Source organism: Xiphias gladius, chromosome 21 (genome assembly GCF_016859285.1).
Source record: "Xiphias gladius isolate SHS-SW01 ecotype Sanya breed wild chromosome 21, ASM1685928v1, whole genome shotgun sequence".
NCBI classification, from domain to species: Eukaryota; Metazoa; Chordata; class Actinopteri; order Istiophoriformes; family Xiphiidae; genus Xiphias; species Xiphias gladius.
In genome coordinates, this window is record NC_053420.1 from 2,954,483 (window position 1) to 2,980,681 (window position 26,199).

The following is a 26,199-nucleotide window of genomic DNA, read 5'->3' on the forward strand; positions in this document are numbered from 1 at the left end:
ATTCCAGTTTCAAGGTGTCTCAGCTCAACTTTGTCTTGTCAGTGGCAGGGGTAGTATAGCCATAGTTTTGGTTTTAAGGATTTGATTCCTTTGAAAATAAATATTTGCATCATGTCTTGTACTTTTATTTATGTTATGTAGGTATTTCTTGCAGGACTACTGGATTGCATTAGACTGTGTACACGTCGATTCTACAGTTAGCGGTCCATCCCACCTGTAAACATCTCGCCGTCACTGGTATGGCTGAGCACTTCCCTCTAGTGGTTAGTTGATCTGCGAGCCCTTCAGCACACAGCAGTCGTGGGGTATGCAACCAAACTTTATGAACTTTCACAGTACCTTCAAAACAATCAGGGTCACCTCTAGTAACCCAATACTGGAAAGTGATTAGCACCATATGCATAAAAAATCTGACATCTCACCAGTGGATTGGATTGGAATTGGGATCAGACCCATCTGCCACACCGTCTTTTACTGTCAACCACTAAATCTAGTGACTACTCTTTGCTGTTGACGGTGTGTCGATATATGTAATCGTTGTAAATACAATAATTTAACTGGTCTATTTATTTGTAGACATCATCAGTTGAGAAGCACCCAAAGTGCTGGGCGTCTGCCATCAGCATATGCATACCTGCATTTTTTATGGTAAAAAATACAGATTTATCCTTTAAGGACACAAGAAAATAAGCTATATTAATTCATTTACACAATAATATAGAAGTTGTCCCAGAGACGGTAAAAGTGAATTGAATGGAAATACAGGAAGGAGTTTATATTCAGCAGATATTAGTTAGGAGGAGGAGGAAAAAACAGAAAGGAGGTAAAGATGAACAGTAGGCTTTACATGCAAGTCATTTCAGTCAATAATGAAGGTTTTAACAAGACTAAAAGTTGCTGAGATTTAAAGAGTAGCCGTGAGGCTGCACAGAAGTACTTTGAGCCAAATGCTAACATCAGCATGCTAACACGCTCACAGTGACAATGCTAACATGTTTATCTGCCAGCTAAGCTAGTTAGCATTTAGCAGGAGTTTAGCTGGTGTTCTGTTCCTTTTTTCTCTCCATTATACTTTAAGGCGTAGACCTGCTATTTAGATATTTATGTGGTATAAAAGCTCATTGGCTGGGATCTTGAAGCATCATTTTTTGATTCCAGGAAACAGTAAAAAAGTTGGTAAATTAGCTTTGGCTAAGGCTAGCTAGCCAGACTGCAGTTACCATAGTTTGGTTCTTACCTGTATTTTATAGTTCTTATGAATTTTCCATGCTGTTTTTTTCCCCGCAAAAAGTACAGTACAGTGAAGGCCACGGGACCGATAAGTCAGTATGATCAGTCCTCCACCAAAAAAAAAAAAAATTAAATACATTTGATGGTATAATAACTTCTATTGTAAAATGTCAAAAAGTCAAATTCTGGTCTTAACTCAGTTTTTACCAAATCTGTAAGTTACTGCATTTTGTCTTTGTAGGGCAGTACAGGAAAGGGCAGGGGATCAATAGGTTATTCGTCCTCTGGGGATCTCGAATGTCTGTAAATAATGGGTAGTTGTTGTATTTCAGTATGGACCAGTCGAGCTTTGGACCGACAGTCCAACGTTGTAAAACCCTAAGGTTGTCACTGCTTATTTATTTTGCGATTCACATTAAAAGTTGGAATAGTCTGGCTGAATACCATTAAGAAAGACAAGGCAGGGCAGCTTTGTGTATATAGAACATTTTAAACTGTGAATAGTTTGGGTTTTCTTTCTGTACATTTCAGTCAAAATGTACGAAAACAGTCGAAAAACAGTCACAAAAATGAACGGTTTTCAGGGGCCATTGGTGGTAACGAGATAAGAGGGCGGTTGCTTAGTAACGAACGAGAGCGAAAGACGGGGGTTGGTCGAACGGCCCTCGCACCCGAAGCTCTCCTCGCCTCTGATTGGTTCGCCTGTCAGCGGTTTTCCCGCCAACGCGCTGCATTGTGGGGATGGTGAGCGGAAGTTCGCCGGTGGCAGGCAAAGCGGAGGCTGGCCGGGCAGAGGGGCGTCGTGTTGTGGCATTAAGTGTTTAACTCCCGAGGGGGGGTGGGGATTTTAAATTTTAAAGTCGGCCCAAACGGCGACTGCGAGTTTAGTACGAATGCGGGGCGAAGAGTCGTCGGACTCGGAGTCGGGGAGGATGGAGGAAAGTTCAGTCCGGAGGGGTTTGGAGACCTTGTGTCAGGAGCTGAACATGGACGAGCAGACTGCCGCCGCGGCCATGGAGAACTTCACTGCCATATGGAATACATACACCCTGGAGGTAAAAAAACAAAAAAAAAACAAAGTCATTTAAATAACGTCCTCAGTGGCTGGTTAATCATCCAGCCTGCACTTAAACTCACTGCCACACACCGCTCAAATATCCTTTACTTTTATCGCCCTGTAAAGCCTCAACAGAACTAAACTTCCCTTCAGTGTGAAACACAAACAACGCGTCAAAGGGCTTCAAGTAACCACTGTCTCCATCGTTATTACGTAATATAACGATCATAGGTTCAATCAATTAGTCGATGAACATAAAATCAGCTACTTTTATCATTTTGAGTTGTTTTTATGCAAGTGACACAATTCTGTGTACCTTTTCCGGTTTCTTTGGTATTCTATGAAAGTAAACTGAATATTATCGGGGTTTTCACTGGTGTTTGCACAAAAAACAAACACTGAAGATGTCACCTTTGGGCTTTGGCGACGTGATTTGTGACGGACATTTTTTTTTTTTTTTAGATAAACAAAACACCGATCAACTGAGAAAGTATCAGATTCAGAATCAGCTTTATCGGCCAAGTATGTTTGGCTCCGGTTTTTCCTGGCTCTCAGTGAGTCAGTGATGTACATACACACACAGTGCACAGCACCAAAATCAGCGTCCGGGCAGATAAGGCATGGACACACAGCAAAAACAAGGGCGACAAATCAGAGAGAACGTAAAGAAACGACTCTTATGTACAGAACAAAACGGGGGGGAAAAAAGACGCAGAAGTAAACAACAACAATGGACACAACCAACAATATCTATATACGAGTCAACCAGTTTCAGAAGTTGTAAACAAGGAAACAGGTGGTGTAAGGTTCGGGAAAATGATCAACAAATTGATAGATAATTTAAAAAATTTCATCAATAATGAGAATAATTGTGAGTTTCAGCCTTACTCCAGTTTATCTATTTCATTTGTTCATTTATTTTATACGCAAAAGATGTTGGCACACTGAATAAATGTCCCCCCCCCCAAAAAAAACAAAATAAACAAAACAATTTATTACCTACAGACGCGTTTCAACTTCACGTCTTTATCAGGTAATGTTCGGCCTGTGACAAAGTAGGTCCACGTATGGGCTTCACCTAATTCAACCCAGGTGTGACTCCCGGCTTGAGTCAATCAGTCACGTCAATACAGATCACACATCAAGTTAATTACAGTATTTATAACACAAAACTCAGAGTTATCAACTCCATATCCAGTCAAATGCCCCGAGACAAGGACCAAAGCACGTAGTTATTACTCTGTAAATTATCTAGAACACCTGTAGCAATCCTAGGTTCTCCAGTATGAAGACGTAAGCTTGTTTACTTCTGACCAACAGCAAAACACACAAAGAAACACAGTTAGAGCTGCATCACTTAGTCCATCAATCTATTAGTCAGCCAGCAGAAACTTAATTGACAACTGTTTTGGTAATTAATTAATCGATTCAGTCATTTTTCAAGCAAAAATGCCAGATATTCTCTGGTTCCACCATCACAAATGTGAGTACAGGCTGCTGGTTGTTGGTTTATATCATTGTAAAATGGGTTCTGGGCCACTGGTTTTATAAAATAAGACTTTTGAAGATCTGATTTTAGGCTCTGGGAAATTGTAATGGGCATTTTTCACTATTTTGGAACATTTGTAGAGAACAAAATTAGTAGAGGATATTTACTAAGTATTTACTTTTCAGTGGCAAGAAACAGAAAAGAGAGAGCATCTTTTAATAAAAGTAATAATAAACTTTATTTACACATCAACTTTAAAATAGGCTGTAATCATATCATATATCCAATATGAGATCATTATCATTCTATTCGAGATAGAAATGAAAATAAAAGTTACCCGTGTAAGTGATACTAAGAGTTAACATGTCACTGGCTGTCTCACATCCGAGTTACAAATAGTTTAATGCAGATTTTGCGCTGCACCATGTTCTTGGTTAACTCACATGTCATGACATGACAGCCTGTCTGTCTGCACTTACCCCCTATCAGGCAGATATTTGCCCAACCCTGGGCCAGTGATTGCATCATCATCATCATCATCACCACCACCAAGTGCAGGGATTTATAGCGACTTTAAGGCCACAACGTTAATAACGACTTGGCTCCACAGTGACAGATAAGAGGGGGAAGTAGCACCAGCAGCAGCCACATGCTGGTAAAAGGCTTTAAGTCACATGCCACTGAATTTATCCACCCGGCTAACAGCTGCTTTGGTCTCATGTTACTCTACAAAGTGACGTTTACCAGTTTGAATAGTCAAAGCAGTTCCTTGGTCACTGTGGGGCAGAATAAAAACTTTAAGAACTCTTTCTTATTATGGATTTTGGTGAGTCTTAGTACAAGTGCTAACCGGGCCGGTTAAGATACTATTTAGATATGTTTATTTTATGGTAATTAAGCGTTGAGACAGAAGACAATGATACTTTTATTCTCTCGCTATTGAACATCGTATCAAACCAAGAGTGGGGGTGCAAAATCTTCTACAGATTGTTTTCTTGATTAAATAATTAATTGGTTTGTCTTGTAAAATGTCAGAATATTGAAAAAATAATAATAAAAAAAATGCACATCACAATTTCCCAGAACCCAACGTGACTTTGAAATTTATTTCATTTTGTCAGACCAACAAAGCAACCAAAGCCTCATTTTAGTCAATTTCTGAGCATATAAAACAGAGAGAGGCAGAAAATATTTTTTCATTTTTGCTTGAAAGGTGACTCAAATGATTGACTGTTTTATCGAAATTGTTGTTGAATTTTCTGTTATCGACTAATAGGTTAATTGAGCTCTAATCAAGTGACCTCTACTCCTGAAGGGCTAATTTCAGTGTGTGATATTGACAATGAAATAGAGTTGGTCTGTTTTAGTAGCTTTAAAACTTGTATAGACAAGCACAGATTATTTGCTGAGGTGTTGCAGTCTCATTCGTCTTGGTTTTTGTTGTTTTTGTTTTTGTTTTGTTTGACTGATTAAGATTTTCATTTATAATATTTTTCAATGTGTTGGAGATGACTCCATCTGACCTCTCTTTTCTGCTGGTAAATAAAATGTAAAAAGTAAGACAGAAGAAATTATTTTAGGATGTAGAGGCCGCCGTGGCATCCACCAGAAACAAAACTGTCTTTATGTTTTCCATTCTAGACGTATTCTCTGTGTATGGTCTTTTGCTGGTGCTGTCTGCAGCTTTTCGTGTTCCTCCTGATGTCCACAAGTTTGTGTTGGTTGTCTTGAAGTGGACCGGTGACTGACAAGCTTTCGTTTCGCACAGAGAGGAGATAACGCAAAATGTTTGTTTGAGCGATGCCTTGTGTTGTGTCTGAAGGGAGAGGTGGTCCACTGGCTGGCCTGTTCGCTGTATGCAGCCTGCAGGAAGGGATCGACTCCCACGGTGGGTAAAGGGCTGATGGAGGGAAACTGCGTCTCCCTCACCAGGATCCTCCGCTCCTCCAAACTCAGGTCAGTCACTGTTGGCTCTGCAGTACCTGACAGTCCACGACCGTGTAAAAAAATAAAATATAATCTGCCACAACATACTGTCAGAGGCATCAAAACTATAAGAAAGCTGGCGGCTCTTTTAGGATTATTATTATTATTTATTTGTTATACATTGAACCCGTCTTGGACTTAATTTCAGCTCTATGTACTGTTCAGTCTTCAAGTGGGGGAAAGTATTTGATGTTTACACCAATAGTTGTCTACAGTAGATTTATTAAGAATCCCGTCAAAGTTTTGATGCAAACCACAGAAAGGAAAGCTTCATCAGTCATCAGGGGGCAAAATATTTTCGCTGAAGGGCCAGGCCTGGCCCACGGGCCGCTTAGCTACCAACCACTGCTGTAAAGTCCTCCAAAGATTGGGCCATAAACTACAAAGTGTTTTCAAACCCAAGCTCTATTAAAAAGTACAAAATCAGAATGGTAAAGAAAGATAGTGCTTTAAGAAAAGAATTGCCGTGTGTTGCAAAATTTAATTCAATATTGAAAAAATTGTTTTCAAAAACAAACATACAGTCCAAAGATTTTTTTTTTGTATGTGTCTACAAACAAAGGCATGTTTGTGCTTTTGTCCCTTCCACTCCTACTGTGTGCTGCTCTCTGGCGACAGCTTCTTTGAATCTGATTAAAGATTCAAGGCTCTCCAAATTGTCACTGTGCAAACTTGGTGAACCCGACATTTATATTCTTTTCATAATGATGAACGTTCTGCTACCTCAAATTTGTCTCTCTTAGTTTGAGACGTGAGTGAGACGTCAGGGTGCCGGTATCTGCGTTTCACTACATCCCATGGTGAAGCTTGATAATGACGCCACCGCCAACAGTTTCTTACCATCATTAAATGGACGGTTTCTGTTTTCAGAGGACACAGTGAACACAGCACAGCTCCTGACTTCAGCAGCAATTTTGATTTTTGGCGAGCCACCGGTGTCTAACGGATCAGAAAAACCACAGCTCTAGTTACTGTGGCAGTGCTAATGCTGATATTTTTGGCCACAATAATCATAGAATGAAAGCTGATGAAGTGACATCCATAGTCATCATTAATGTTATTTCACTCCGTGGCCTTTCTCTCCTGCTCTTCTTATTTGACATCATGTTACACTCAACAACATCTGACGTTGTTCTTAGGAATGTTTTTGATTTCAGGAAATCTTTCCATTTGGAATCCAAAGAAGAGGCTCTGAGCTATTTTTTATATATATATATAAATTTCTTACGAAATACAGAAACAGTATTAATGCTCCTGTAAATGGGGCTGCACAGTTTTAAAGTCAGCTACAGCAGGTAATTACAGCTTCACTCCTTCACAGAAGTTCTCAGTCTGATTGTTGTAACTGAGAAAACCTGCCTGTTGAGGGATGTCACGTTGAGTTTTCATCCAGCAAAGATGCCTGTTCAATCCACAATTCTGAACTAAAGAAGAATAAAAAGAATAAAAACGTCTTATTTTTAAAATATTTTTACAACATTCAGTAACGAGATTATTTGTGCTAGTGTTAGTACAGCTTTGTAATTTTGTAAATTAATATATTTTTCTAATATGATAAATTACTGTAAATCTGGGATTTGGGATTTCATAATATCCTGGTACAATTTAACGTTTCTTCTTCCTAGTTGGAAATTCTGCGTTCCAGGTACACGATACAATTTTTCAACCTATTTGACTCTGAGTTAATTGAACCACAAAAGCCTCTACGTGCTTGGTAGATCTGCGTTAATAAGGATTTTAAGCATCAGCTTCCTGAGACAACAACACTTACAGTATACAGGACAACTTTATTGTTTCTGCTTGCGGCCTGATAAGACCTCTCCAGACTTTTTCCCTTCTCCACGCACTCTTTCTTAGTTTATTACCCTTGAATTTCTTCGCTTATTCTGCCCATTTATATTTGGACTTTTCATTCCCAAACTTCCACCTTTCTTACTTAATCGTGACCTTGAAGGCCTTTCCAGGTAGCAGTGAAGGGTATCTTAACGTCTCAGCATGTACTCCTGAAACCTGCCTGTATAGCTGTAAGCTCTGGGCTTTTGTGTGTTGCTCCTAACTGTTCTCTCCCCGTCCTCCCAGTCTGATCCAGTTCTTCTCTAAGATGAGGAAGTGGGCCGACATGTCCAACCTCTCGCAGGACTTCAGGCTGCGCATGGAGCGGCTGGAGCGCAACTTTGAGGTGTCCACCGTGATCTTCCGCAAGTTCGAGCCCATCTTCATGGACATGTTTCAGAACCCCCAGGGAGGCGAGCCGCCGCGCCAGCCACGCAGCAGGAAACACAGGCATGACACACACACACACACACACACACACAGACAGACATTTATACTTATGTTTTTTTCTTCTTGTTATGTTTCGAGCCCTGAAGCTGAAACTCGAGTGCAAAGATTTTACTCTCTCTGTCACATTTAGTCCTTTTTTCATTAATGGCCACTTATGGAGAGACAAGTAAACACACACACATTCGTCCAGCCCAGTCTGAGTGTGTGTCCTGTCTCTGGCTCTGCAGGCGGCTGCCCTGTCACATCAGCGACGTGTTCAAGTTCTGCTGGACGCTGTTTGTCTACACCAAAGGTACCAGACACAAAACCAGAATCTCTGAGCAGCTAGAAACTGACATTAGTGTCGTCTCTGCTGTAGCTTTTGGTTTAAATGTTCCGTTAGTTAGGATTACATCTACAACCAACAGTTATTTTCATTGTCGAGTAATCTACCAATTATCTTTCAGTTAATCGTTTTATCTCTGAAATGTCAGAAAATGTCTGAAAATTTCCCGCTATAATTTCCCCAGTTTGTTTTATTCCATTTTCAGTCCAAAACCTAAAGATACCCACTTTTACTCTTATATATTACAAAGAAGAGCAGCAATTCCTCACATTTGAGAATCTGGAACCAGGAAATGTTTGGAATTTTTTCTTGAAAAATGACTAAAATGCTTGATTGATTTTCAAAGTAGTTGCAGATAAGTTTCCGGTCGAAAGCTGTAGTTAAGATGCAGATCACTACTGTGTTATATATGATATGACTGTATATAAACTGTGTGTGTGTGTGTGTTTCATGTTTGTGTGTATTTGTGAAGGTAACTTCCGTATGATCGGTGATGACCTGGTGAACTCGTACCACCTGCTGCTCTGCTGTCTGGACCTGGTGTTTGGAAACGCGCTGCTCTGTGCCAACAGGAAGGACCTCATCAACCCAACGTTCAGAGGTGGGGCTCTGAGTGTGTGTGTGTGTGTGTGTGTGTGTGTGTGTGTGTGTGTGCGTGCGCGTGCGTTCAAAACGCGGACCAAGGACAAATTTTCCCCTTGATTCAGTCACGTGAATTTCACCCCCGAAGTGCTTTTGCCGTCCGTAACGACTGAACAGTCCCTTCTCCGTTTGTCCTCTTTTCTCTGCAGTTTCATTAAGTGAAGTCATGGGTGCAAATTTTTTTCACTCGCCTTTAAATCATTTTCAACCCTCAGAGACGCGTTCGCCTCCACTTTCACCGCCTACAGTGAATTTGCGTTTGTCCGTGTTCACCTGACCGTAAAATCCACACTGATTCTAAAATCCAGCTCAAATAAAGAGCCCGTTCACACATGTGATCCTCTGGATATCTGCGTGGGGGAAAAACCTGTTAATGCAGGTGTAAATGCGGCAGAGAGCATTGAGATCGGGTCTCGGCAGGTGTAAATGACATCCGTACAGTGTGACCACATTCTTACCAAAAAAAACCAAATCCTCAGAGCGGCTTGAGTGGTAACCAACTCCGCCTCTTCTCTTAGCTCAAACCAAAAGCTACGAGGAGCAGCAGTAACTGGCGAGTCCTGTAACGAGAGGTTTCAAAAATGGACGACACCTGTGACCTTACCATGCCGCGGCTTTTCTTGATCTGGGAAGCGCCGTGATTGTTTACAAATCCTCACCTGCCTAATTTGCATACGGAGATCTGATCACAATGCCGACAGAAACGGGAACCAGATGTAAATGCAGAGGCCCGTGGATCAGATGTCGTTGTCCAGATAAGGTCTCTAGATACAGGTCACATTTTACAGGCCTTGAAAGGCCTTGAATTTGACTGTTTTAAAATTTAAGGCCATAAAATGTTTTAAAAAGTCTTATTTTTCATCAAAGTCTTAATTTTTGAGATGATGTCTAAATCACGTTGACACACACAATCTAAAGTTGCGTATTTTTCTGCCTCATCTCAGTCTAGTGTTTATTTTCTCATGTTACTTGAGGAGGTTTTTACAACCTTGTCAGTATTTCCGTGCACTAGGACTGGGCAGTGATATCGGTTTGCACATTGCTCCAAACAGAAATTTGTAAAACGATAGAGAGTTAAAAGCTAACGGCATTTGAACAAGGTTTTGCTTTAGACTTGTGAAGGGTTTTTGTTTAGTTTGATGCAAAACCATAATACACAGCTGCATTTAACATTTTTATTATATTTTGATAGTTTTGAATGTGATTTTGCATATATTTGCTATATAGAGGCGTATTTCAGTGTTGGAAAAATGTACATATTTATACCAGAATTGATTGGAAAAATATCACCCAGCCCTAACGTTCCTTTGTTTTGCTGTGGGAAGTTTCTTTATAAAGGTATTTAAAAGCATTAAAAGTGACTTAAAAAAGAATTAAGATACCGTGTTTTGATACCAGGCGTAAGAAGGGCCAGACACTCCTGAAGGGCGAGAAAAGCGGCCAGACTTAAGAGTGTGTGAGACAGCAAAACTGTGATATCATCATAATAACGTTTATTTGTGTGTGTGTGTGTGTGTGTGTGTGTGTGTGTGTGTGTGTGTGTGTGTGTGTGTGTGTGTGTGTGTGTGTGTGTGTGTGTGTGTGTGTGTGTGTGTGTGTAGGTCTGCCCGCTCTCTACCGCGCCGATGGTCACGTTTCAGCGGACGAGCCTCCTCCATGCGTGTTGGAGAGGTTGTGCGAGCTGCACGACGGACTGGTGGTGGAGGCGAAAGGCATCAAACAGCACTACTTCAAACCGTACATACAGAAACTGTTTGAGAAACAGGTAACGCGCACACACTCTCACATTTATAGCTCGCAAAACTTTTACTTTTCATCCCATCTGTTATCGTAAACTCATGTTTGTCCTCATCTCTGTTCGCCATTCAGATCCTGAAAGGCCACGGGGAGCTTTTAACAGAACTGTTGGATCCTCAGAACTTCATTGATAACAAGTGAGAAACAAGAGCGCAGGGTCACTTCCAGGGAAATGTTACTGTCAGTTTGTCTCCAATCTGAGTTGAGTTTTTCTGAATGTAAGTTCTGAACAGAGATTGAAGCATTTAACTGTTTCTTCCCTTCAGTAAAGCCATCAACAGGGAGTATGAAGAGTACGTGTTGACGGTGGGAGATTTTGATGAACGGGTGTTTCTGGGAGCCGACGCCGACGAGGAGATAGGAACCCCGAGGAAGGTCGTTCAGGAACCGTCCGCCAGCCAGACGACCACTCAGAACCAGCTGCAGCAACATGTGGAGAAGGTAAACACACACACACTCACACAGATCCACCGGTAACAACATGTACAGAAGGTATATACCAACAGACAAACACTTAAAGGGTCAGACAGATTTTTTTTGTGAACACATGAAAAGACCAAAACCAGCAAAATGTGTTAATCTGTCTCTTACCACTGTCTGACTTCTCTGCTCAGTCTGTGGCTTTCAGCTCCAAACCTGTTCCTTCCTATTGAAGACGTAAATCTTAATATAAATCAAAGTGTAGTTAAATATTTCCTACACCAGCTGCTCGCTGTAGTTTTTATCAGACAAGTAGAAGGAAACAATGCGTTCGTTGGGGACTATTTTCAGCAGCAGATTAATCCACATTTGGAGTGAGACAACAGGCCGGTGTGTGTGGGACTGAGTCAAAATAAACTAGAGTGTGTGTTTGTTCATGGTGTTGAAGGAACATGTCACCTAGTGCAATAGTGTGGCTCACTGATATGTTTAAGAGTTTTTGGAAACAATGGAGCTCTATGGTACATTATAGGTAGAATCACACACACACACACACACACACACACACACACACACACACACACACACACAGGAAAGTCATTTTGAGGTTTATTTGTATTCATTTACGATTTATCTGATAGTGTTGAGGCAGGGCCAAGTTATTTGACCAGCACCTTTTCATCACGGCAAGTCAGGTGCTTTACAGAGGCATAAAGGCATTAAGACATTTTACACTAAGCTTTAAGATCAATGTAATAAATGTACATTATAATATAACGAACACGCCTTCACAGAAACGTGGAGTAGTAATAACTTCTCTCTGCAGTCCGGCTCTCTCGCTCCCTCCACCCCTCTGACCGGACGGGTTTACCTGAAGGAGAAGGACCTGCTCGTCACGCCCGTTTCCTCGGCGACGCAGAGCGTCAGCCGGGTGCAGAGCATGGTGGCCGGGCTGAGGACGGCCCCTAGCGACCACCTGATGCAAATATTCAGGTCCGTTTCTCTTTCTGTCTTTCTGCATCTCGTCCGTTTGATCACATCTTCTTAAATGTGATGATTTACTTGCTTTGATAAGTTGAACAATTTTAATATGTGACTTTAGAGACTATACAAACCTGTGAAAGTCATCTATCATTATTTCTCACACATATCAAGGGATTGTTTAAATACATTCTCACCGAGCGGATTAATAATTCAGTTACAATGTACAGTACTTTAAAAAGTCTTGAAAAAATATATTAAATCTATCAAACCGGAAAAAGATCAAAAAAGGCAAAGGTGAATTATTAAATCCTCTGAACGGGTCACATTTCATTCTCGTATGCAGTAAATTCTATAAATAAACAAATAAGAAGATGCGAAGAATTTACATCATAGGTACTTAACAAATGTCACGAAGGTTTACTAAGGAAAGTTGTTTTAAAAACTATTTGTTTCCTCTCATTAGATGATTTTTTCTTTGTGATTATTTTGGAATTTTAGCTGTTAAGTTAGTAACACACAGGGTTTAGGGCAGACTGTATATAACGGACGCTGCGTTCTAACAGTGGATCCTCTGCTGCTGTTAAAGGTCGTGCTCCAGAAATCCCACAGAGTCCATACTGGCCAGAGTAAAAACCCTGGGACAACTCTTCAAAGAACATTACACCAACGACTCAGAGGACACACCTGGGTCTCACATAGGTACCACACACACACACAGCCTCTCCTCATTGATATAAATGAGGTAGATAAAATAATAACAGTATCTGTCCATATAAGGCAATGCAAGTCTAGGTGTTCCTAATAAACTGACAACTGAGTGTACATTTTGAATGAAGTAATGTCTATCATTCCTTGTTGCCTCAGGTGGGATAACGTGGGACAGAATAATTTCAAACAGCTTCACGCGTTTCGGGATCCTTGACTTAAAGGAACATTAGCAGCCCCGCAGTATAAAACACAACTGGTGTCTTTTGTCTCAGACTTTGCAGAGAACCGTCTGAAGCTGGCAGAGATCCTTTACTACAAGATCCTGGAGAACGTCTTGGTTCAGGAGACCAAACGGCTGCAAGGCAAAGACATGAGCGTAAGCAGCAGCCGCGGTGTGTTTCTTTGTGTTCAAAGGGTTTCATTGAATAGCCACATCTTGAAGTGGCTATAATGGATATTTTTATAATAACAATATCAGATGTGAGTGTGAACAGGGTCTCTGGTAATGATGAACCCACAGAGAATTAGCAGCTGAATCTGCAGCTCCCCTCGGCTTTACAGAGCTTCAGTTATTTTCAGCTAATTTTTTATCTAACCGGACCACAGCTGTACTCACTCTCTCCACTCTCATGGCATCATTTTCAGTTTCAGAGAAACGGCTGTAAAAAGCCACTGTCCACTACTCGGTCAGAGACCAGCTGGTGACCATAATGGAGCATTTAGCAGCTGAGGAGCCAGAGATTTCCCTCAGGAGCTGGTGGAGACTAAAACCAGAGCTAAAAGAGAGGGAATACTGGAACTAGATTAATCAGGTGCCATAAACACGACCCCAGGTGAAGGATCATGTTGCTCTGGAACTGCTGGATGTGGAAATGAGAAACTGTTTGTTCACCATATCAAGTTGATAATGTTATGTTCACAACTTGCTTCTTCATTCCCTGACGTGCCCAAAAAAGTCAGTTATTGTAGGTTTAAAGTTTGTTAATATGAAAAATGACCCAGCTTCTGTTCAGACAACTAGAAAGTACCTCCTGAAACAACAACAACAACAAAAAAAAGCCAACCACATGCTAGAAAAACCCAAAGTTTGCAGCAGGAATCGTTGAAAACGAATCTCTGTGCGACAAACTAGTCTAAACTCGAGGGTTCACTTATGAGCTTTCTAGCACATCTTAACTTTATTACGTCAGCCACCTTTTGAGTTGTGGAACTTTGAGTCACACACACAGTTACCAAGATCAGTGACAAACTTCAGCTCGTTATTATTTCTATCAACTGTGATTGATGTGTATGGATTTGCTTTGTGATTTTCATGCAGTTTCTTGCCTTTCCTCATTTCATGCTGTTTCTCCAGATGTCTCTGTTTCCTGTGACCGTTTCAGCTGCTATGTGAAGACGTCTTTTTTTCTTTTTTGAATTTTATGTAACTATAAATCTCTGCGTGCCGTTAGGTGTTGTTGGAGCAGGATATCTTCCATTGTTCCTTGATGGCGTGTTGTCTGGAGGTGGTGTTGTTCTCCTACAGCTCCCAGAGAACCTTCCCGTGGATCATCAGTGTCTTCAAACTGGCCCCGTTCTACTTCTTTAAGGTAACACACGCTCAAAAACACAAACGTATTTTTAAGTATCTACCAGAGACGTTTCACTCGGGTTGAGACGTTTTTGCCTCATTTTTCAGCTGCAGGCCTTTGCGTGTTTTCGATTTGATCAGTTTACTGTTTTTGTACTTTTCTGCTACAGGACAACACGAAACCACCGCAGTTGCTTCACTGTCAGTTGCTGCAAAACCCATTCAGACGAAACCTGCGTCTGATTCCCAAGTAACACGTCCTAATATAACAGGATTCGGTGTGTGTGTGTTTGCGCGTGCAGGTGATTGAGGTGTTTATCCGCTCAGAGGAGGGTCTGTCCAGAGACATGGTGAAGCATCTGAACTCGATCGAGGAGCAGGTTCTGGAGAGCAGAGCGTGGACTGCAGACTCAGCCCTGTGGAGCGCCCTGAAGGCTGCTGGGAATAAAGTCCCCACGGTGGAGGAGGTCAGCAGGGCTTTAAAATGATGTTCCTCGTTCTGCCTTGGCTCGTTTAGGCTTCAAGATACTAACACTCGCTTCTAGAATATTTCTGAAACAAGACACCCTGCACCGAGAGCAGCTGTAATTATGACACCGTTTATTTATTTTCTTCAGGAAGAAAAAAAAAGGCTAAATCCGAGACAAGAAGACTTCCTCTAACTTATTTCTTCTTTCTGATCTACATGCTGCTTATCTTTCTTCCTGAGTAAAACTTTACATAAACAGTGAAGAAAATAAAATTTTCTCATGACCTCTTACAGCTTGAACATTGTTCAAGAGCTTTTCTCAGCCAGAGCGCAGCCAAGCGTCATTGACATGGGAGAAGTTTCTTCTTTTTGCTGCTTCTTCCTCCTTTCTGTCTCCTCCTCTTCCATTTTTTCCTCATCAACTCTTTCCTCTCATCCCTCCCTCCCAGGTGAATTTCTCCTCCAGTCTCGACACGGGTTCCGGATCTGGTGCCATCAGCGGAGGTCAGTCCCACCTGCCTCTGGTCGCGCTCTCTCCCATCATCCACCCACGCATCAGGGAGTTCAGATCAGGTCTGGGCAGTGCCCGCAAAGGTGGGTGTTCATGTACAGTATTTATTTACATGTATTAATGTAAATACATTTACTGTATTTATTAAGAGTCCAACCTTGGTCAGTATCATTGAAAATGTTATGTACAAATCCTGTCCATTTAATACAATTTTGTTTTTTAGCCAAAACTAAATATGACTGAAGCCAATTAATTTGATAACCAGAAATGTTTGACTAATTAAACTACAATGAAAGGTTCTTATTTAAACTGAGGAAGCTGTGATGTCCATAGGTTCTTTTATAACTTTGCTCATCCAGTTGCTTAACTGGAAATCACAGGTGTACTGACTTTTTTTGCACTGAGGTTGTAATTTGGGGCCCATATTTTCAATGTAGTCATTCTGAGCCACTTGTTTTCAATTATACATCAGATCCAACACCCTACACTTCAACTTGTTTCTCACCTGCCCTTCTTCCAGATGTGCCTCCCTCTCCCCTGTCGGTCCACGACAGGTACAGCTCTCCTGCGGCCGGCAGCGCCAAACGGCGTCTTTTCGGCGACGACCCTCCGGCCCCGACATCAGGGCTGAACCCTGGCGTGAGCCCGTTGTCGTCTCCGGCCAAGAGGCTGACGTTCGGCTCGAGCAGCACCCTGAAGATTGGAGCCCAGGGTGCCCAGACCACCGTTCTCAGTATCCCACTGCAAGGTAGACGACACACACTTTCACACACATTTGCATAATTGAACACACATCAATATACACTTCAGTGAAGAAATACCTTTCAAAAGCTTATCAGCTCCCCGATCATTTCACGGAATAAATGGCTGCAACAACATCAATCAGTTATACTGTTACTGTTTTTTAATGTAGAGGTTTCACATTGTGTATGTATAAGTCTCTGCAGGTGTGAATAATGACCGCGCTATTGCACTGATCCCGGTTCAGCCGTGCGACTCCTCCGGCGCCGTCACCGCTCAGTTTCTGCTCACCGCCTCCCCGAGCCGAGTCATCTCCGCACCCACGACCTCTGACCCCCAGACAGGAATCGGCCGGCCGCGACGCACCGGATCACTCGCTCTGTTCTTCAGGAAGGTAGGAGCTGGAAAACGGAGAGATTCAGAGAGAGACGTCTTCATCATTGATCATGTTAAATGATTTTCAGCGAGATGGCAGAAATCATGCAACAAGGTTCTTTGCGAGGACCAGAAATAAACTTGTGTTAATATCCAGCATCCATAAAACCAATATAAACATAATCACATTTTCATCTGCCGATTATTTCTCAGAGCCCCGCTGATTTCTTTAGTGTTTTAAACTTAAGATTTTTAATTTACTCTGTTAAATACGACAAAGAAAAGCATCAAATCTTCGAAAAAATTAGTTGACTATAAAAATGATCATTTAATTTCTTAGCTTTACTCCCCACACCTGGAATATTAGGTGTAGGAAAAAAAGTTGCTACCCCCACCAATACTGCAGTAACTATAGTTAGATAAAACAGGATCTCTCCACATGTTCAGGCCAGCACCGTCAAACAGCCGTTACCGCTCTGCTAAAAAGTTCCATCTGCCTGTTATCATGTAATATTCAGCATCCAAAACTTCACAGGCGTGTCCTTGATAAAACCTGCAGTAACTTTTTCCATGCGTCATGAGAGAGATTCCCCACAAAGAGACATTTTAAAATCGTCAGTGTTCATTCTCTTCCTCGGGCTCCCGAACCAACCGGCCTCCAAACTCCTCGTAACTTCTGGGCACAAAAGTTTATGTTTCAGGACTTTTAGGGCTCTGTAGTCCTTTTTTTTTTTTTTTCTCTCCACATGACGACTGCTTAGCTTCTGCCCTGTCTCACGTATACACACTTCCCAGCCACTTCTCATTTGTTGACGTTGACCTACTCTTGCCATGTTTCAGTCTTCTGACCAACTTGTCCTCTCGGTCTCCGTTTAAGGTGTACCACCTGGCCAGTGTACGTCTGAGGGATTTGTGCGTGAAGTTGGACATCCCTTCGGAGCTGCGTGGGAAAATCTGGACGTGTTTTGAACACGCTCTGGTCCACTGTACCGATCTGATGAAGGACAGGCACCTCGACCAGCTGCTGCTCTGTAGCATTTACATTATATCCAAAGTGAGAAAGCTGACGTTATCACAAAATGCTTCTGGTTTAATTAAGGAAACCGGCAACTGTGGTTTAAGGATGCAGCGTTGCCTCACAGGGAAACGTGTTTCTGGCAGCTGTCCTGAACATGATTTAAGTGGCCTAGAAAAAAAAAACAAAAAACCCTCACTTTATCCACAGAATCATTAGCACTGGTATCTTTTTTGTTCTCCTCCATATTATATTATATTTATGCACTTGTGCTTTTTCCACCCATCTAAAACCTTAAAATGACGCCTGCTTTCTGTTGGTTTGATCAATGACACCAGAAATTCACCCTCGTAATTCTCTGGCTCCTTCTTCCCTCCCCATTAGATCACCAAAGACACTCACACCTTCCAGGACATCATGAAGTGTTACCGCAGCCAACCACAGGCCAGCAGCCACGTGAGACACGCTCACTCGAACACGCCGCAAGGCACAGGGACACGCCACTGAACACGGCATGCGCTCACTGAGCACTTTATTAGGAACACTTTTACACCTGCTTATTCCCGCAATCAGCCAATCATGTGCCTGCAGGGCAGAAAATCACGCAGATACAGGTCAGGAGCTTCAGTTAATGTTCATATCAAAAATCAGAATGAGGACAAAATGTGATCTGAGTGACTCTGTAGAGAGACTGTTCCACTCCTGTCAGCCAAGAACAGAAATGTGAGGCTGTAGTGGGAACAGGCTCAGCAACACTGGACAGTTCAACTGTGGAAAAACCTATCCTGGTCTGATGAATCCAGATTTCTGCCGGGGCCCACGGATGGTAGGGTCAGAATTTGGTGTCCGCAACATGAATCCATGGAACCAACATGTCTTGAGTCAACAGTCCAGGCTGCTGCTGGTGGCGTAACGGTGTGGGGAACTTTTTCTTGACTCACTTTGGCCCCTTAATACCACCTAATCATGGTTTGAATGCCACTGCCTGTCTCAGTATTGTTGCTGACCACGTGCTTCCCTTCATGGCCACAGTTCACCATCTTCTAATGGCTACTTCCAGCAGGATAATGTCACCAAGCAAAGGTTCAGTGAATCTCGATCCAGTAGAAAACTTTTGGGATGTGGTAGAACAGGAGACTGGCAGCGTGAATGTGCAGCTGACAAATCTGCAGAAATGATGTGATGCAGTCACGTCAACATGGAACAGAATTTCAAAGGAAATTTTCCAATGTCTGCTGCAATCCAGGCCACAAAGAACTGAGGCTGGTCTGAGAGCAACGGGAGGAACTACCCAGTATTAGTGTGGTGTTCCTACTAAAGTGCTCAGTGAGTGTGTGACAACAACAACCAAACTAACTTGTAATAACTATTTATGTAGTGCCTTTTGTTTTTAAATTGTGTTTACAAAGTGCTGCAGCAGAGACCATAAGACTGGCAGCTTAGAAACTGTAAAACTAATGTGAAAATGAAATGAAATTACAATGCAGATCCTTCCAATTAATGGCTGGTTTAAAAAAAAAAAAAAAACCAAACTTACCTGACAAGTCAAAATAAAGTAGAAAGTGAAGCTTTCTTGAAATTGGCCAATTCTTTTATTTGTTAAAGCTCACTGTGTGTGTGTGTGTGTGTGTGTCCACCTGCAGGTGTACCGCAGCGTGTTACTGCGTCACACTCCCAGAGAGCAGGTGGCTGACGAGAACATGGAGGTGGATCCTGTTTCTGGTGGCGAATGTAAGTCACAGACACGCTTGCTGCTTAAACATCCTGCACGTTCATCAGGTGGTAACTTAAAGCAGCGGAGCACCAACGTTTCTGGCTGCTGCCTCCTTCAAACGAAGCGGCGCGGTCACAGGTTAAATGGAGCTGATTACGGAAGGAGAGATGTTGAAGTTTACCTCTTCAGGGACCGTGAAAGATCCAAAAACAGTCCTCAGACCTTCAACAGCCAAAATTTAAATTTAAGAATTTAAAGTTAGAGTTGAAACAATTAATCACTTTGATACAATGAACTGATTATGAAAAAAGTTGATAATTTTTCAAACAAATTAGAGGATTTCCTGCTTTTCTTTGTCATTTTATTGTAAACGACATTTTTGGATATTTAGAATTTGTCAAACAAAACATGTTGGACTCGTTGTGACAGGCATTTTTTTAAACTTTTTTTTATGTTTCACAGACTAAACAATTAATCGAACAATTCACCGATCAATTGATAATGAAAATTATTCTTGTTAGCAGCCCTGTTGTTTTTTTTAATTTTTAGTTTGTTTTAAAAAGGTTTTGTTGTTCAATGTGTTTCTATGCTGTTTGTCTTTGTTTTTAATCCGTTATGTAAAAGGCCTTTAAACAATTAACTGATTATCAATTTGATCGACTAATCATCGCAGCTCTGATAAAATGTCAGAAAAAAGGCAGAGAAAAATTACAAATCCTGACATTTGAAAAGCGAGAGCCTACAAGTATTTGGAATTTTTTTATAAGTTACTTAAAGCAATCGACCCGTGTCTTTCTTCAGCCGCCGAGAAAACCAGTCAGGGCTCAGGAGAGGCAAACTCCGACCAATCGGGCCAAGAGGAACGTGGTGACCTCATCCAGTTTTACAACACCGTCTTCGTCCTGAAGATGAAAAGCTTCGCTCTGCGATACGCCGCCCACGATAACCGGGTAGGACACCCGCTCAGCGTGGACAAATTAGACCTTGAGATTTGACCAATGGAAACGTGACCTGACTGTGTTCGATCCTCCAGGTGGACGCTCCTCCTCTCTCCCCGTTCCCGTCGGTCCGGGCTCTGCCTCTGTCTCCTCGCCGAGTCTCTCAGAGACACTCGCTGTACGTGTCCCCCCACAAGAACTCTGCAGGATGCCTCACACCGAACTCCTACACCTATAGGATCAACAGCAGCCCGTCCAAGGTAGCCACGCACACACACGCACGCTCGAACACAGAGGGGTTTTTATCCGTTGATGTCACAGCTGATTCCATCCGCCTCACATTAATACAGAGCGTCTGCAAAAGTCTGAAGTTGGCATAAATTCTCATAGTTGCCGTGGCCTGAATTTACCTCAGAGGCAGAAGGGGCCAGGACTTTATGAGGACTTCCTCCATGTTTACCTGTCGTCCTGATAAATTCGGTTTAACGTCCATTTCCACAGCCGTTATTCCATCAGTAAGACAACAGTCACATCAGGTTGTATCTGTTATATAAACACAACCCACTGCTGCCGTTTCAGAACATGTAAACAAAAACACACGCACTCTAAAGTGCCTGAGTAGCAGCGGCTTGAATTTTAGTGTCCTAAAATAGCAACTTTCTAAATGTGAGGAGCCGTCAGCAACAGTTTCGGTTTCAGGTGAAACTAGACTTTTGCCTTTTTTAACCAAACAAATCACAGTATGAGCAACTGCTGCTCCTAAAGCCCAGAGGAAAATCAGAAACCGAACTTCATGTTTTCCAGCCACAGACAAAATTATACGTGTCGGTCGTGCTTCTTCGGAGCCATTAATATTGGAAGTGAAGAGGTTTTACACTTAGCGACCTGTCAGGAGGCAGCGCTCTTGCAGCCAGATGGCTCAAATGGAGAAGCTGCCTCTGAGTGGATGTAGCGTTGTTGTGCTTCATTTCTTTTGCAGAGTTGCAGTTAAGAAGTGACTCACTGTTATAAGGTCGTCATTCTCTCTCTCGTTTAGAAATTTTTGGTTCGTTGAAAGTAAGTGTTTACTAACAGTTTTGGTGGAGGGTTGGAAACCACTGGTTCAGTCCTAAACAACGTGTGGTAGTTTAAATAGTAATGAACTGTTTCTTACTACATTTGCACACTAGAGCTGAAACAATGAGTCAATAACAGTGGTCAGGAAAATTGTGTGACGATTGACCAACTGTTCCAGTAACTTAAAAGAAAAACACAACCAGCTCCAGCTTGTCTTCGTCATCGATGGTGTTAAACCCAGTCAACGTCACCTCGGGCTCTGGGAAGTTGTTTTTCACATTTTGTAAAAATCAACCGATTTACGGTGAAATTAATCAATAAGGAAAATCATCATCATCATAAGCATCAACACATGCAGCATTAAAACTTAACTGTCAGCTTGTGCTGCTCCCTCCAGGAGTTATCGGACATCAACCGGATGATCAGACAGGGCTGTGTGAGCAGGAAGAGGGCCTTCACCATGGAGGGGGACGTGATGATGTCCTCAGCCATGTGCGACTCCCCCAGCAAGAGGGCGTGCCCGGAGAACGGCAGCAGTCCCGACGTGCTGCTGAAGCGGCTGCAGGACGTCGTGTCCGAGCGGCAGAGTCGCTGACGGACGAAAACCCCAACAACGTGGAAGTGAGCAGTGGATTTCCGTCACCACTGCTCCTCAGTTTTAAAAGCTCCAAGCCACCTGTGGAGAAATGTGTGTTTTTAACGGAGACCTGACATTACGCCCGTTTGTCTTTAACCTGTATATATATTATGACCCGAGGGTCATAGAACCTGTGCAGCGAATAATGGCAGGATTCAAGCCATTTTGTTTTATCTAAGGCAGATTTTAATTCCTCTCGTGTTGTCACAACCCCCCCAAACTTTGACTTTGATACCAGTAATAATATCTAAACTTGATATTTGAACCACGTCAGGACAATTAAGACACAACAGAGCAGTCGACAGTTTTACTACCTCTTCACTGAACTTTGATCGTCACCTAAGCCGAAACTTATCGCTACGTTTTAAGAGGAACTCCACACGAGATGATCACTTCCTAGTAACTCAACATTTCCCTGCATACGGGGCCGATACAGTGTAAACGTCAGTTAAATACAATATCGAGTGCAGGTGTTTCACGGTGGTAACCGACACTTTGAAGTTATCAGAAGAGCCGGACGAGCTCATCAGGTGTTTATTTGTCCTCGTGTTTCACTGAAGTGAAATCAAGACGGAGCGTTTGTTTCCAGTCCGGGCGAGACCAGAGGAAATCAACGATGGTTTAATCAGTGATGGTTCAATTCTTATTCACTCGCAACGTTTTGTAGCTCGAACAGATTTCAAAGATTTTAACTTTAAAATAGTCGAACCCTTTCCTGGTGTGTATAGTTTCCTTTAACGTGATCTGACAAATCAAGCTCGGTTGCTCGTACTCTAGTCCTGAACAAGTCTTCACCGCAGTATCTGCCACGGCGTCTACTTTGCGTAGAGGTTTTATTGCTGCGGGGAAAGTTTTAGTCTTTTACTAATCAGCTTTCTTTAATCTTTCCTTCGTGTGGTTATGAACCATTAAATGTTGTGTAATGCTGTAATAACAGGTTAAATGCAATCGACATGAGTGCTTGACTGAAGCAGCATTTTTTTTTTTACCTGACTGTGTAGTATCTACACTTCTTTTTTAAAATGAAATGTAACATGTTATTAATTCTGGATCTTCATTCATACAACAGTACTGCTGTTAGAAATCACTCTCTACAACTTATAGAATTCTGTTTTGTTCCTGACGGCTTTTCTAAAAGAGAGAATCAGTCACCGGGACACGTCTGTGTCACTCTGGTGTTTCCTCTCTGTATCTTTGCTTTGTATTTTTATTTGTTACAAATTGTTAAAAGTCTTGTACAATAAAATTAACTTTGAGCTCTCCGTCTATTCGTGTGACGTCTTCCTGTGGTCACAGCTGTTTGAGCCAGAGAAGAAAAGCTGGTCCATGGCCATGCTTCATCTTTTACATCTACATCTATTCATCTTTTATCAAAGTTTTTCATTTTTCTACAAAAAATCTTAGGTACTTTCACCTCTTCAGGACCCGAAACGATGAGCCTAAAGACGCTAAAACGCTCCGCAGAGCTGAAGGGGAAATTAACTGCAGGGTCATCACTACGAGCAACAGTCTGATCTGTGAAAGCATCACCGGACCAAGTGACAGAGGTTCATCTCAAAAATAATTAAAAAAGGTAGGACTGCAACGTTTAATCTGCTGATTTTCTGGATTAACTGATTGTTTTCTGACGATTTATAAACAAACGTGACGACTTCAGATATCTGGTTTTGTCCGACCAACAGTCTGAAACCCAAAGATATTCAGTTCACGAAGTCTGTTATTCACAAGAAGCATCTGTCAATGTGAACAAGGCTTCACAAAAAACAGACGCGAGAAGACTTACGATCTAGAGTTGTTTATTTCCATGAAGCTGGAAAGGTTTACGGAGTCCCGTCAAAGCGTTTAGATGTCCACCAGTCCACAGTCAAACTGTCTCTGGGTGGAGACGGTTTAGCTCTGCACGTCAGGCTGAGATGACTCCAAAGGCACAAAGCAGAATGATCAGTCAGGTAAAATAAAAATAAAAGGCTCAAAGGAATCACCGGAGCTGGTCGACGTCTGTGTTCGTGAGTCTACCAGGAGCAGATCGTGGTGCAAGGCTGCATGAGGCTGGAGAGGAACCCGCTACGCTCCAAAAAAAACCAGAATATATCAGTGAGAGCCTGAAGTTTGCCAAAGAGCAGCTCGACACAACCCTTCTGGGAAAATCTTTGTGGACTCATGAAACTAAGCTGGGATGGTTTAGGAAGAACCAGCAGCAGGACAGTGACCCTCAACCACCAAGTAAATCTATTACAGAAGGACTCCCGGCGGAGTAAATCCACCTTCTGGAGCGGCCCAGTCAGTTTACCACCTGCACGAAGATCAAATCACATTTTATGACCAGTTAATGCAGAAAAACCAGGTCGTTCAAAACCCAAACTCTGCAGCAAACACATTAAAAACGAGCCTTTCATCAAACGTTAAGGCTCCGTCAATGGTAAGTTCACGCGACAAAACGTGAGAAAAAAATCGAATCGTAATTGTACAAAAGTCTGGACACCTTCGGTCCTCACTGGGTTCCTGCCTCTCATGACCTCGCACCTGCCTGCAGACACGATCCTCATGACCCCATCGTCCACGGCTTTTACCACGCGGTCCATTGTGGCTCCTGGACTGCGGTCCGGGTCTCCAAACGGCGTCGAGACTTTAAATACGAGTCTAACACGTTCACAGCGACGCGAGCGGCAGGTTTCCCTCAACTTTGCCCCAAACTGCCGAATCAGAGGCGAACTTCGGCGTCTAACGGCCCCGCTCGTGCTCGTGCTCACCTGTCCGAACGCGCGGGTCCTCCGCGGCCTCCCTCGGGTGTAAAACCAGACGCTGAGCTGAACCAGGCTCCGCAGTCACAACTGTGCCCGTCGGGAACAGCAGAAACGGAGGCAGGAGCCCCTCGGTGAACCGCGACCCGACTGCTGGGTCCACCGGCAGCCCCGCGCCATCACGCACCTGCTGGCCAGCAACACACGGTGGTTGCTGGGGTGTGTGATTTGCGTCCCCTGGCGCGATCGCCGGGCGGTGCGTTAAACCAGTGATTAACTACTGAAGCTGCTGGTCCGAACCACGATGGGAGACACCTGGTTCTCACCGGAGCTGGGAGCTGATTGGTTTAGATGTTGGCTCAACAACGCGGTCTTCTCTAGAAACTCAGTCTGATTTGACACTGAAGGTTTTTTCCTGTTAACACAACAAATGTTGTGACTTTAACCAGTCGGAGGCTGAAGAAGGTCGTTTTATTTTGCAGAGCTGCAGCAGCCCCACCCCCTGGTATCATTCTTCATATCTTACTGTCCTGTTCAACCCCGCTCTCCCGGCCTCTGTCACCCACCGCAGGCCCTTCCTCCTCTGCATCACAACCCTGTACTAGTCTGTCCGGAGCCCGTTGATCTGCCGGAGTCGGATGCAGCTTGACTGTCTCTGTGCTGTCAGCCTAGTTCCCACGACTTCCTGCCCACTCCGTCGCCTTCACACTGCCGTTGTTTCGCTGGTGTAACCTCGTGGTGCTGTCCACATGTGATTTTCCGCGTTGCGCGTTACACGTTTAGTTGCTGAATTGCAAATTTACTGTGCGCAGTGATTCAGCAAGAAAATCACATTAAAAATATATAAATAGTGAATCTTTTAAAGGACCCAATGCAACAGGTGCAGAGGCCTCTGACAGAAACTAAATGAAAAAACAAACATCAGTCTGCCCATTTATTGTTGAGTTGAGGAAGCCATTACTGTCGAAACGTACAGTATTTCCATTACTTCCCATTGAGGTTTATAATGATCCGAAAGCAAAAAGAAAAAAAGGAAATCAGAGCCGACCCAGAGATGACTACAGATCATCTATAGTAGTTCTAGTCTGCAACATGAATATTAGCCATTCAGTTCTTTAAGTGAAAAACCTTGGCGAGTGGGAGGCGAAGACTTTTAAAATACCATCCGTGCAGATGTTTCAGCCCCGACAGTCTGAATATCCGACGGATCAATCATGAAAACTACTGTCCTGTATTTATTCCCTCTCCTCGTGATTTATTAACCAATCCGGTCTGGTCGGCGGGTTCATACACCAAGGTGACTTCCGCTTCTGAGTTGCCTTGTCGTGTGACATCGGACCGATGGAAGAGTAGCCGTTGTTCTGGGGACACATATTTTCAAAAAAAAGCACACACACACAACTGCAGAGGAGTTTGTTTAAAAAAAAAAAACAACTCAAAAGTCGTTTTACAGTGTTGTCGACACATCAAATTTTAATCTCACTGAAGCTGAATGTAATTTTAGGCATCGT

The 26,199-nt window shown here is 42.7% G+C and overlaps 1 protein-coding gene and 1 long non-coding RNA gene across 8 annotated transcripts; one reads left to right on the forward strand and one right to left on the reverse strand.

The window, feature by feature from the left end:
- The first annotated feature begins 1,964 nt into the window (after nt 1-1,964).
- rbl1 (retinoblastoma-like 1 (p107)) lies at nt 1,965-21,926 on the forward strand. The gene is made up of 22 exons (XM_040158871.1): nt 1,965-2,285; nt 5,599-5,732; nt 7,842-8,045; nt 8,273-8,337; nt 8,843-8,971; nt 10,614-10,777; nt 10,882-10,946; nt 11,076-11,250; nt 12,056-12,222; nt 12,800-12,912; nt 13,194-13,297; nt 14,373-14,510; nt 14,794-14,958; nt 15,410-15,554; nt 15,992-16,219; nt 16,410-16,606; nt 17,465-17,641; nt 17,987-18,058; nt 19,246-19,333; nt 20,118-20,266; nt 20,350-20,514; nt 21,708-21,926. The coding sequence occupies exons 1-22, from the start codon at nt 2,124-2,126 to the stop codon at nt 21,903-21,905; spliced, it is 3,204 nt and encodes a 1,067-aa protein (XP_040014805.1). The 5' UTR covers nt 1,965-2,123; the 3' UTR covers nt 21,906-21,926.
- LOC120807148 lies at nt 10,597-25,365 on the reverse strand. Of its 7 annotated transcripts, none has more exons than XR_005709788.1 (8): nt 24,698-25,365; nt 23,731-24,011; nt 21,683-21,986; nt 16,433-16,613; nt 16,293-16,338; nt 15,977-16,212; nt 11,401-11,472; nt 10,597-11,229 (listed from the first exon to the last, which is right to left on the reverse strand). It is a non-coding gene; the product is annotated as an uncharacterized LOC120807148 (long non-coding RNA). The 7 variants fall into 7 exon arrangements; XR_005709786.1 differs by having other exon boundaries at nt 23,731-23,864; nt 24,698-25,361; XR_005709787.1 differs by having other exon boundaries at nt 11,401-11,455; nt 23,731-23,864; nt 24,698-25,360.
- Between the last annotated feature and the right edge of the window lie 834 nt (nt 25,366-26,199).